This window comes from Trichoplusia ni, unplaced genomic scaffold, assembly GCF_003590095.1.
Source record: "Trichoplusia ni isolate ovarian cell line Hi5 unplaced genomic scaffold, tn1 tig00003116, whole genome shotgun sequence".
Classification (NCBI taxonomy): Eukaryota; Metazoa; Arthropoda; class Insecta; order Lepidoptera; family Noctuidae; genus Trichoplusia; species Trichoplusia ni.
In genome coordinates, this window is record NW_020800332.1 from 62,311 (window position 1) to 75,162 (window position 12,852).

The following is a 12,852-nucleotide window of genomic DNA, read 5'->3' on the forward strand; positions in this document are numbered from 1 at the left end:
TTTACGGTTTAGTGCCAAAAGTCAAATACTGTCTGAAAAGAACAGTTCACATTTAGAAAGATATATGCCAAGAAGAAAATTGGTTTTCAAAAAAAGCTGTTAAAACAATATTACCTAAAAAGCGTCCATATATTTTACAATGAACTTATCATATTATCATAAAAAATTTGTTTGTTTTTTTCTTTAGTTTTTTTTGTATCAGTTCCGTGGGTAATGGTGTTTAAAATATGGTATATTTTGTAGTGAAACACGGCACAGCTTCGAACCAATCATTTCCTATATTACTCGTTTCTAACCATCTGTGATTGGTGCGAAAACTGTCAGAATTTAAGTTTTCCAGCACCCAGTTCTGTAAGTTTGCAAGCATTTAGAACGACCTACAACTTGTAAAAAGGTCGATCCTACGGCAATAAAACCGTCCCATCACCTGGACGGGCTAGTTTTTACAAAATAAAAATCAAAATGTTTCGATCGATCTTAGTACGAAACCGAGTAGTAAATGATGGCTTCAGAAAAGCTGTGCGGTCAAATATCACGAGATGTATGAGCACTGCAGTTGAAATATCCAGGAGGAAACTTTCTAACAAGTGAGTTATTGCACATTTCAGTGAGTTTACACTATTTATTATAGCTTTACGTATTTGGGTTATGTTGGTTGTTGTGTTGGAAATGTATTGTTTCATTATACTGTCTCTTTACTGTTCAAATAAATTCTACTAGTTGCATAACCAAAACGTCAATGGTTTTCACCTTGCCGATTGTCATTTCGCCGAATATTTGCCGGCTATTCCACGTGTCTTATGTTGCGAGTACATAATTATACTGGAAGTAATGTATTGTGCCCTAATACCGCTGAAAAATAGCGGCTCCGTAAAGGTAGGTTCAGTGACATTCTAATAAGAATATACCCAACCTTAGTGAAGACACATACTTAGTTCATTATGCTAAAGAAGAATACTAAAGCAACTACTACTAGTGTCCTAATGAAAAAAAGATGGGGGATACCATTGCGCTTTTTCTGTGAACGACATTATGGCTTGTCTATTGAGCCTGTAATGTTTATTGAGTCAATTGCCTTTATTGACTTTAATTTCTATGTAACTGGCAGTAACATTGGTGCATCTTTAAGTTTAAACAATTTAGTATGTATGATTGTCATTTTGTAACTTTAAAAGAATATGAAGTTGTCTTCAGGAAGTATTTATAGTAATTTATAATTGTTATCATACACCTTTTATCAAATTTGGTGCAGAAATACTATATTCTTGTTATCTTGTAGCTGATAATATTGTCTGAATATTTTTGTGTTATGTCTATATTAGTTTTAATTGATAAACTATAATTAGTTCCTTAATAAATCATTTTAATGGTATTTGTATAGGTTTGACTCTAAATATGAAAGTGCTGACTAAATCTAAGTTATGATGAACAAGATCACTAGATTATCAAATGACATGATTGTTTGTAAAACTTCTACTTGGTTTAGATTACTGTAGATATCATTGAGATGTCTCAACTGTGCGTAACTGATAAGCTAAAATATTATATAAACTGATTACTTTATCTCACGGTGACTTTGATAGTAGGCTTACGCATAATGTTAAAACAAATTAAGTGTATGCTAATGGCAAGGGTAGGTACTTCTTAATACTACTATTTGTCTTAAAGAAGTTTTTGATGTAAAATTGAATAATAGGCAAAAGCTGTTTTTCTCTAATTTAGGGTCCACATTTATGTCATCTTGTTTAATGGTCTAACTTTAAATGTATGTTTTCAATAGGTTAGGGTATCAGAAAGAATGGATAAATAAATAAATAAATGTTTATGAATGGCTCTTTTTACTTTTCAGAGTATTAAGTACCCAGACCAAAAGAGTCTTGGCTCCACAATGGTCAATTCAGAAGAGGTATTATGCAGACCTACCATCTCACACAAAAGTGGCTCTCCCAGCTCTCTCCCCTACCATGGAGATGGGCTCCATTGTCAGTTGGAAGAAGAAAGAGGGGGATAAACTTGCTGAAGGTATAGAAAAATACATTATGAAACTCAGAATCAAAGTTTTTTTTTCAAATAGGCCATTTTTCAGGCACTTTTAAAACTTTACATTACTGACTCTAGTTGTACGGTTCCAAGATTTATTCTTAAGGAGAAGAACCGGCAAGAAACTCCATAACTTTATAACCATGGTATTTAAAAAGGTAAAAAATGCCCATTCAAGTCTTTATCATTGAGTTACAGAATTTGCAAATTTAGAGCTTTTCTACACAGGGATCAAGGACCTATGTTAATATCTTGCAACAATCACATTTCAGTGTAATTATTTTGATGAAAGACTTGATTCAAATGTTTTCTGTTTAGATTTTTTATTAGTGCATTATTTCATGTTATACAAAATGCAATGAATGGCAAATTAATTTACTTACTTGGCTACTTGGCAGGTTAACTTGCCAGTTTATACAGACACCAAACTCAAGCTATACAACAAACTATGTTACATTTGAGTGATGTGTAAACATGTGTTCTTCAGTAACCTATAAAAACTACTACTTAGCAGCTAATTTATTATTATTTATCTATTTATAGTCTCTATTTTGCCTTATAGGTGATCTACTTTGTGAGATTGAGACAGACAAGGCCACAATGGGTTTTGAAACCCCAGAAGAAGGCTATCTGGCCAAGATTGTGATCCCAGAGGGTGCAAAAGGAGTTCCTGTAGGCAAGCTGCTATGTATTATTGTGGAAAATAAAGAAGATGTTGCTGCATTCAAAGATTTTAAGGATGACTGTAAGTTGAAAATAATTAAATATTATTGTGATTTTCTAGATGTGGAGTTTATTTTTATATAGACAAATATACAGGATATGTGTTTATCATGGTTTGCTGTGCAATATTTGCTTTATTTGTATGCATTCAGTATTTGTAACAAGACATAATATTCTCACATGCAGACACAAGGGAAAAGGATTAACATAAAGTAAAAAAAAACAACACAGTAACCTTGGGGCCAGCTTGTAAATCACTGAATTAATTGCCATTCCATCCTTTATAAATTGTGTTCAAGGACTTCACACAAAATTAAAGTTGAATCAAGAGGAGTTACAGGTTCAACTCCTGTTTAAGATATGAATATTTCCATTTTATGTAAATATTTGTTAAGTTACAGTTTTATTTAGTACACTGTTTATAAAGCAAGAATTTTATTTTGTGGTGTTATGCTTTCATTGTTGTTTTTGTACTTTTTTAACACTAATATGCCATGACCATTGCATGTTTGGTTAACAACTGAGTTTGACCCACAGCCGCGCCAGGGGCCGCTCCAGCTCCCAAACCCAAAGGTTATTTGAATATATCTTTACATGCCTATTATGTTTGTATATTAGTTGATGGTTGTATATGCTTGCCTATGAATGTTGCTTTTAACTTGCATTTTCTACTTTGGTGTTGTTTAAGCCTAGCATCGGACTAGGCTTAAACAACACCGGGATAAGTCCAATAAGGGACTTTTAAAAACATATATTTTAGAGTTACTAGTTACTAGTACTAGAATTGATATAATTGACCATGGCAGGTGTCCCTAACTTACAAAATATCGTAACCCAGCAGCAGAAGCGCCAGCGCCAGCAGCCGCTCCGGCGCCAGCGGCCGCGCCCCCGCCGCCGCCCGCGCCCGCCCCCGCGCCCGCGCCCGCGGCCGCCGCCCCGCCGCCGCCCGCCGCCGCCGCCGCTCCCTCCGGCGACAGGGTCTATGCTAGCCCTATGGCTAGGCGCCTTGCCGAGATCAAGAGCGTCAGGCTATCAGGTAACGATACAGCCCAATCTATCTCCTTTCTAATATGAATCTTACCAGCTACGGTCTTGCTTTAAAATGAAATACCTATTTTTATTCCCTTTATTGAGTTCAGTGTTTTGTGTTGGTATCTTATATTGGCCAGAATTCGTTATAAATATTATTGAAATGAATTTACCATGCTACATTGTCAATCTTAACGTCAAGGAAAAAAAAAACAATTTTCCTATTGATAACAAAAAGTTTTTACAAAACCCAACCTTAGTGTTTAAGGACTTAAGACATATTTACTTTAATGTCACACAAGTTCAGCCTTGCTATTGTCTTTCATTCAATCAATTTACAATGCAATCTCAATTTTAGAGGTTTTGATATCAACAGTTACATTTTTTATTGCCAACTTATTATAGAACAGTGTGCCAATTATTATTTGATTTGATCTGACATGAAATAAAAGCCCCGTTCTTTTTCTTCTCTTCTAGTACGTGTTTTGGTAAAGCCCGGTCGTACCTTAAATATCGCTTCTGTGAATAGAAATAAGCAACTTTTTTCTAGAAAACCTAGTCAATTCGAAAAAAAAGTTCTTTCCTTTACGAAATGGTCGATAGTTGCTTATTCTTGTGGATGTTTATTTCTACCTACAGAAGCGGACCGGGTTTTCCCTTAACACGTATAAATATTATTTCCTCTTCATATTCAGTAAATTATATATACATGTATATATAAAATGTTTAGAATTACCTAGTTACTGAATAAAATGAATATTCAGTAACTAGGCTCGATGACCAAAAACCAATATTTCATGGCAGGTCAAGGTTCAGGCCTGTACGGGTCTTTGAAGAGTAGTGACTTGTCAGGCGCGCCGGCGGCGGCCCCGGCAGCAGCCCCGGCGGCGGGCGGGGCGCGGCCCGCTCCCGCCGCGCCCATGCCCGCGCCCGGCGCCGCCTACGTGGACATCCCGCTGACCGGCATGCGCGAGACCATCGCCAAGCGCCTGTCCGCCGCCAAGCAGACCATCCCGCACTACCAGCTCTCCGTCACCGTCAACGTCGAGAAGACTATCGCCATGAGGAAAGCCGTCAACGAGAAGTTGCAGAAGGAGAAGGCAGATATCAAGGTTTGCCTGCTCCTCCGTATATCATCTTAAATAATTGAACTTAGTTTTGGAAGATAGACTGTATATGTTAAAAGGGGACAAAACTGTCATGGCATATTTCAACTCTTAGAACCCTTTTTACCTGAATACTCAATACGTTTATTGCATTCCACAATGTGAACTTTGATGGTAGGTACACAAGATACATTAGTTTTGGAGCATTGAGGGCCCTGTCGGGCATAACAAAAATAAGAAATCAGGTTTCGGAATCCAAACCAATTGGTTAATCTAGTTAAAACATAAAACTGCAATTAGATACAATGTATCGTCTGATGAGAAGTAGGTGTAGATGACGATTTTTAATACTTTTTATCTAGTCTTCATAGCTTTGAAAGTACTTGTCTGAATAATACTATTCATTATTTCTACTCCAGATTTCCATGAACGATTTCATCATAAAAGCGGTAGCCGGCGCCTGCAAGCGTGTACCTGCTGTAAACTCACACTGGATGGATACATACATCAGACAGTGAGTTATTTTAATTAACATCACTAAAAGTATGTAGATTAACACAGTCAGATAATCAAAAGAACTTTTCACAATCAAACTCAATTAGTTTCTCTTGTGTGTAACAAGAAAAAATATCAATTTAGGCTTGACACCTAGTAGAGTTATAATAAAACGTACTAAAAACCAATTCCTTTTTAAATAAATCTGATTCTGTTAACCTACATCTGTGGTATACTATACCTACCATATACGTGTAACTTGTCTTAAATATCCTGCTATACAAATATTTATAATCTATTGCTATTAAAAAGTATACCTTATCACATCACACATGTTATTTATTATAACATTAATTTCAAACCAGAAATTACTATGTACATAAATGTTCGGGGAACTTATCCTAAATATCCCCTATTCAAATTACTATTGCAAAGTAAACCTTATCACATGTAATTATAACATAATTTGAAACGATGAATGACTAGGTTCAGCAACGTAGACGTGAGCGTGGCAGTAGCGACCCCGACCGGGCTGCTGACGCCGATCCTGTTCAACTGCGACTCGCGCGGCATCATCGAGCTGTCGCGCAACATGAAGGAGCTGGCCGCCAAAGCGCGCGACGGCAAGCTGCAGCCGCAGGAGTATGTCGGCGGAACTGTCACCGTCTCAAACCTCGGCATGTATGGTACGTAGTAATATTAGGCGCCAGTTTATTTGTATGGAAGTCTGGTGAAGGTACACACAGATAATTTATAACTTGGATTAACACATAGGAAAGTTGTTATTCCGATTGTATGTTCCCGAAGGATCATTATCGATTTGTAGTGGATGGGCCCGCGGGCAACAGCTAGTGCTTTAATTAGCACTAAAGAACTTTACCTTTAGTCAATGTCGGCTGTCGCCCGACTAACTAGTACGAACTATGTAGTATTAAATTTAAAATCAAGTAAATAAGAAAAAAGGATAGAGGAATATCATTATCATTATTTGATAGTATTTTAACACTTTTGTACAAACTTAAATTTGTTTTGCAGGCATCACAATGTTCAACGCTATCATCAACCCTCCTCAGTCGTTAATATTGGCGTGCGGCTTCCTGCAAGACTTGGTCGTCCCTGACAAAGAGGAACCACAAGGGTAAGTACGATAAGGACTACGACAGGATTACAGAAACAATGCATTGCTCACAGATCACGGTCATGTCTAATGTAGACATTGCTGACTGTAATTATTTACTACAACCCTTTTCCTTACGAAAATATGTTAGATACCAAAAACTTGTAGCTCTACATTCCATAAAGTATGTATTTTTTTGGTGTAGTTTCCGGCTGGCGAAGTTCGCAACGTTCACAGCGTCAGCCGACCACAGGGTTATCGACGGCGCGGTGGGCGCGCAGTGGATGAAGGCTTTCAAGGAGAATATGGAGGACCCCGCCAACATCATCCTCTGAGCACCACACTGCCCATAGGCCGCTCCACACAATTTGTTACATGGACATAGCGAACATTTTTTATTTTTTATTTATTTATAACCGAATGCCGCAGTTCTGTCTGTGGATTTTTTTTCGATGTTTCTTTTAGTTATTTTGTTATTCGGGACGGAGACAACAAATCAAAGATCATGAAACTCGGTTCAGCCGTTCTAGAGTTATAAATGGTGTAACAAACCCCTTTTGATTTATATTGTGAAGATTTGAATAAGGATAACTTTAGATTGGAACTTATTTTTGAGTTATGTTGCTATTTGTCTATTCGTTTTACATTTCTTGTATTGTTTTTATCAGTTATCCGGTATCAAATTGTAAAGAGGCGGTGTTACTGTGTGTCCTACGATTAACGTGATTACTCTAGCTTTTGTTTTGTTTAATTTTGTTTGACAGTGCTGTGATGATGCTCTTACGTTCGGTTCGCTGTAAGGCAGTGTATAGTCGGTCTAGAGTTAGTGACACTTAATCGAAGGACGCATAGCCTTAACAAAATTAAGTGACTATTTATTTAGTTTAATAAGGAATGGTAATCTTACAATATCCAGCATGGGAAGCTCCATCCATTTTGTTATACTGTGAATAGATCGTAACAAACACATAACAAAGAACGTCGCGAAATCGTGGTCTTGTGTGTTTGTGTATTTCTAATCAAATACCATTCGCATTTTTGTATAGTAGGTATATTTATTGCAAATTCATATCGAGTTGATTGAATAGAGAATCTGGAGCAAAGATCTATCAATATTTATATTTATTCTGTGCCTGAAGTGAAATTATTTTGAGATAATATTTGTAACTATATAGGTTGATGTACTTGGCGCAAATAAGAGCATATGTCTTTTTGTTACACCTGTTTAAATATTTTGATGGTGCAGATAACTTTATGAACGTTAGTGGAATATATTTCACTTATAGACTTATTGTTTTATTTGAACTTTTACCCAGTTTATAGTCCCCATAATTTAAGGAATAGAAAAAAGGCATCCTTAGCATCAGTTTCCTAAGCTTTCTAACGGGATCTTTCCCTAAAGGCTGCAATGATAGCCTGGTGGTATGACCATCCATATGATAAAGATTGCAAAGGGTACTTTTTTACCAGATATGACTACGCTCCGCTGGATGCGTTTGATATACAACAATCATATTCATTGGTGCACATAGCTTAGTACCGCTGGAAACGAAAGCAACATTTTTTTTATGTGCGGGCTATGTGTACGTACTTTAAATACCTGCAATGGGTCATCGTGAATGGTGTACTTATGTGTAGAGAACAATACCTACATTATGCCCCGCGTATCTTGCTAGCCTAGTTTTGGAGAACTGTGGCATATTACTGTAGCTATCTATCTCAGGTGGAAAAGCACACTTAGTCAAATGTACCGAAAGGCTTTGGTTTTTAATTCATCTGTAGAAAATCATGGCGAGGCAATCAGGGCTCTAGAACTTCTCAAGCAGGGTGTGTATATCAATAGATACCCGGCACAGCAGGGTCGTCGGTATTCCCGGCAAAGAGTGCAGCTTGGACCAGAAATCATTTACGATCTCAGTCGGCCAGTCAGTATCCGGACCAGTAGAAACGGTGTTTAAAAAGATCTTGAGCATCCGTACCACTGAAAGCGCTGGAAAGCGCGGCCTTGCGTGTGATTTGGGGGACAAGGGGTCAACAAGACAATATGTGGGGTTTGGTTACTTCTTTTATCGTTGACCCTTTTTTGCACTTCGATCCCTGTTCTAAAATTTACCTTGCGTTTAAACAATAGACATGAATAGCACGTGTCATTTAAATAACATGGTTTACACGCAAATTAAGCCTAGTGTTACAGTAAATAGTCTCGTTGCGATAATTACGGCCATGGTCACGAGTTCGCGTGCGAAACGTAACACGCAAGGTGACATAATAATATCGGACACACCAGCCGTCATACTGTCACATATAAATTAATAAAATATTATAAAAAGTCACACGAAAGCCGTAAGTACCTATTTATTGAATGTTGGGCGATGTTTTTTATATAGTGGTGTCTAGGAATGTTTTCAGCGCCCAGTTCTTTATTTTTTGCCATTTTGTTTGCACTCTTTGTGTCTCAAAAGCTCTGTTTAGTTGCAACTTACTAAGTTGCAGCCTTTAAATATCTATCATTAAATCAATAGCAGTCAATTCCAGCAGTTTACGAATGTGGGCTGATGATGATGATGAAGTAGTCGTAAAAATAACTGGCGACCCTAAACAAATAGTGCAGATATTCATTCTTGATATTACGCATATTTATATTTCGACATGCAGATAAATGCAGAGAAAATGTAATTTGGTGCAATTTATAAAGGCATTGGGACTGATCTTTTCATCCAGGGTAACCCAAGCTATAGAAAATACTTGTACAAATCTTAATTATTATTCTAATTCATTCGTCACCGATCTAGCTTTATTTTAATTCAGTAAAAATGACTGATACGCCAACGGAGGCTGACTCTGACGTTGAAGTTTCCAAAAAGCCAGCCAAGGAGGTTCCTGTAGTCCAAGACCATGGATTCTTCAAACACACCACAGGCGATTTGTATGATGGCTACTTCGAAGCCAAGAAAAAAGATCGTTCTGTTCGGATGCATGGTAACGAAAATAAAATACTTGGGTAGTTCGTTTAAAACTGCTTCAGAAGGAGGGTAATTTTTACACCTACCCAATCAGGAATATTGTTTCACGTAGCAAAAATCAGATGATAAAATGAGAATATCTGGACGTAAAATGGATTGCTTCTGACAAAGAAGTATTTTGCTCTATCTATACTAAACTAAGGAATCCACGTTACGCAACCTATACATGCGTGCTTATTGTGCATATTAGCCTTTAGTTAATAAAGGCATCAAATTCCTTCCACAAAACCTTATCCACTATCTCAATACAACATTTCAACATGAACATAAATCCTTTGATATTAACATAAATGCGGTTATAACTCAGATTAGCGTGTAACACTTATGCAAAATTCAAGTAACTGCACTTCACCTCAGCACACTCAATCTAACATTTGCGAAACAAAACTACGTATTGTCTTGCAAACACATCTATTCTCATCGGTGGTTAAGCTTACGGAGTTGAATATTTTCCAGTTTTATCGTGTGGTCTAATGGACCGTATCGTAATCCATTTAGAACCGTGCACAGAGGAGCGTTACGCTCCAATTACCTAAACTGTTGCGTTGGTTACGTTCCTTATACTTACTTGCGTTTGTCTTATACTTTACGAGCTACCTTTATGGGTGCACCATTAAACCGACTCGTAATACCACCATTACAGGGCCTGGCGTGTACACCACCGCTGAAGGAGACTGCTACACGGGGCTCTGGGAATCAGACAAATTTGGTGGCAACGAGGAGGTGTCTATAACATACGTCGACGGCTCAACATATAAAGGTCAATTTAAAGATTGGTATTACAATAACCACGGACAATACACCTATCCTGATGGAAGTTTATTGGATTGCGATTTCATCGACAATTGCCCTGTGGGTCACTTGAGACTGACAGACCCTAACGGGCACGTTTGGTTGGGGAAAGCGGACTCGGGCTACGGTTGGTTCGAGCCGGTAAATCACTTCTTTGAATTTTTGGATACAACTCGGGAATCAACTAAAGTAAAACGACGTCATACTCATAGGACTATTTAACTTGAAGTTTCTGCGGGTAAACCTTCCAAAATACCTAGAGAGTAAACAACGTTGATTTACTACCATTTTTTCTTTGTTTTGTTTTCCTCATCAACAAGTTTATTGACCCTAAACCATTGGAGTTGGATGATTGAACATCAATGTGTAAGTAACGTACAAACTGCGGAAGTGCGGAGTTAGGCCAAGAGAATTAGTTACCGAGTTGTTTTATTGAGTGTGAACTTGTATGTTAATTTAAAGGCGTGTACCAATCATTTATGTAAACAATCGATAGGACAAAGTGTAAACAAAGGAAACGTTTGGTAGAATGGTAGATTGAGAAACTGCCGCACTCGGTACTTAAACCCGCTAATGCAGTTAGTCACTCGACTTGTTGGGGCACTCAATCTTGTGACACTCGTTTGAACTCCACTTACGATACACATTTAAGTTGAGGACAATCGCTGGCAAAAAGTTTTATGTATTATGATGATGAATGTTTTTAGTTACCTAAGTACTCATTAGGGATTTTTGGTTGGTATTTAAATGTCAAATTAAATACTTGTACACGTTCAACCTATGTTCGGTCCAACGGACATCCTGTCCCAGTTACGTCCGAAATTTTTGTTATTCTATCGTCACATTAAGTAGCGGTGATAAGTATCTACTACTTAGTATGATTTGTATGGCGATCACAATAAATCTTCAAAAAAGCAAACAGTCCGTTAGTTGTTAAATTATGTAACACCATATCATAATTTATTTAGTTGAACCTGCCTATTTTAAAATGGTTACGGTTATAAGCTTATGCTCAACTAGGCCACGAATGCATGTACTGTGAAATAAACCTACGGTGAAACGGGGCGTTCTTCAATTATAGATATTAGAAATCAACCGGTGTTCATTCACAAACAAAGACCTTTAGAACAAGTGGCCACTGATGAAACCTTTATTAGAATGTCTCATGGAGATTGCGTAGTACCATACGACTGTATAAGGTATGATGACATTAATTTGCATCGTCATATGTACAAGCGGCAGACTGCCGGCCGCCTACGGGTCACGAGGTATCACGTCACTGATCAAGCCTGTGAACGAACTCTTAGATTTGTTATTTGTCCTCGGATGTACACCCACATTTGAATAGCCATTCTAAAAAGATCCCTGCGCTCTTAACGCGTTATACTTATTACATCTGCATCTTGTTCGGGTGCGAGGGGAGAGGTAGTTCGATTTTAAATGGTGGTAAAGCTTCGCTACTTTTGAGTAGCAAAGGTGTGGTTCAGTGCGTGACTAGAGACCGTGTATCTTGCGAACTAATGTTCGGTGTCCATAATTAGTAATTAGGAAGGACAACGGAATGGTTCCGAGGTGAAGGACGTTGATTTAACTACCTGTTTAATAGGCCGTTCTTTATTTATGATGGACTCTAAAAGGTTTATAGTGCGTTGAATGCACCGTTAATGTCTTAAAGCGGTTAGCGATATAATTCAAAATGATGATCAGCTACCATTTCCTAAGCCCTTTCGACACACCTTGCAAAGACTTTTCATGGTGTAGGCTACTCATTAATCATATAAAAAACGGAACCCTTATGATACTTAGTTACCCTGTATTGTCCCTCCGTCCGTCACCAGACTGTATGAACCAAAATAACTAGATAGCTGCAATTTTCACAGATAATGTATTTATTTTTACTCTATAGCAAAAATAAAGTTCGAGTTTTAGCAAAGATGTTCCGGTTATGCGATAAAAAGTGGGTCTCAGTAATAGTATCTGTAACCTTTTGGTAGCGAACCTTAAAAATATCAAATTCTAACATTAAAACTGGCTGATATTATAAGATCAAAACTCAGCGATAAGTATACGTTATCTTGCAATCTGCTCTACATTCATAAGAAAATCTACAAAACATACAATGACGCTACGTAAACATTGATCCAGGGACCTATAGCTAGGTAAGTATATGTATGGTGTGATAGTCGTTTCATTGAAAGTGTATGATGTCATCTAAGATTAACTAAGCGTTTAGGTGGGTTTACTTAAGCGTTTACGCACGAAGGACATAAAAATGTAATCTTCTTTCAATGATTAAATGGGTTCGATCCAATTTTTCCTAAATGAGGCGTTTGTTTTCTTTTCGTTTACCAAACCTTTTTTTATATAGGTACATGCCTTTCTACTTTGTTGACATATCTACCGTTCTACTAAATGAACGTCCGGTTTGTATACTTATGTTATGTTTCTATGAGTCTACGTTAACTAGGTATCTGCTGTCGATCGGCTGTTTGTCATAAACATCATCTAAGGGTCTTAAGCCAAGAAA

At 37.5% G+C, this 12,852-nt stretch overlaps 2 protein-coding genes across 5 annotated transcripts; both read left to right on the plus strand.

Annotated features, from left to right (window-relative positions):
* Window positions 1–75: 75 nt before the first annotated feature.
* On the plus strand, window positions 76–7,797 carry LOC113507738 (dihydrolipoyllysine-residue acetyltransferase component of pyruvate dehydrogenase complex, mitochondrial). 4 transcript variants are annotated; one of them, XM_026890680.1, is made up of 10 exons: window positions 76–587; window positions 1,850–2,022; window positions 2,603–2,785; window positions 3,301–3,336; window positions 3,602–3,799; window positions 4,597–4,904; window positions 5,318–5,412; window positions 5,880–6,079; window positions 6,429–6,531; window positions 6,716–7,797. In XM_026890680.1, exons 1-10 carry the CDS (start codon window positions 463–465, stop codon window positions 6,843–6,845), a joined length of 1,551 nt encoding a protein of 516 aa, XP_026746481.1. In that variant the 5' UTR covers window positions 76–462; the 3' UTR covers window positions 6,846–7,797. The 4 variants fall into 4 exon arrangements, with proteins under 4 accessions (XP_026746481.1, XP_026746482.1, XP_026746483.1 ...); XM_026890681.1 differs by having other exon boundaries at window positions 3,605–3,799; XM_026890682.1 differs by lacking the exon at window positions 3,301–3,336 and having other exon boundaries at window positions 77–587.
* An 80-nt stretch (window positions 7,798–7,877) lies between these two features.
* On the plus strand, window positions 7,878–10,614 carry LOC113507741 (phosphatidylinositol 4-phosphate 5-kinase 5-like). Its single transcript, XM_026890687.1, has 3 exons — window positions 7,878–8,853; window positions 9,319–9,489; window positions 10,177–10,614. Exons 2-3 carry the CDS (start codon window positions 9,324–9,326, stop codon window positions 10,545–10,547), a joined length of 537 nt encoding a protein of 178 aa, XP_026746488.1. The 5' UTR covers window positions 7,878–8,853; window positions 9,319–9,323; the 3' UTR covers window positions 10,548–10,614.
* Window positions 10,615–12,852: the final 2,238 nt, after the last annotated feature.

Excerpts from the sequence above, each read along its gene's own strand:
- LOC113507741 (XM_026890687.1), top strand. The coding sequence starts at position 9,324 with ATGACTGATACGCCAACGGAGGCTGACTCTGACGTTGAAGTTTCCAAA. Across the intron at positions 9,490-10,176 it reads TCGTTCTGTTCGGATGCATG|GGCCTGGCGTGTACACCACC; the intron begins GTAACGAAAATA and ends CCACCATTACAG.
- LOC113507738 (XM_026890680.1), top strand. The coding sequence starts at position 463 with ATGTTTCGATCGATCTTAGTACGAAACCGAGTAGTAAATGATGGCTTC. Across the intron at positions 2,023-2,602 it reads GGGGGATAAACTTGCTGAAG|GTGATCTACTTTGTGAGATT; the intron begins GTATAGAAAAAT and ends TTTGCCTTATAG. Across the intron at positions 2,786-3,300 it reads CAAAGATTTTAAGGATGACT|CCGCGCCAGGGGCCGCTCCA; the intron begins GTAAGTTGAAAA and ends TTTGACCCACAG.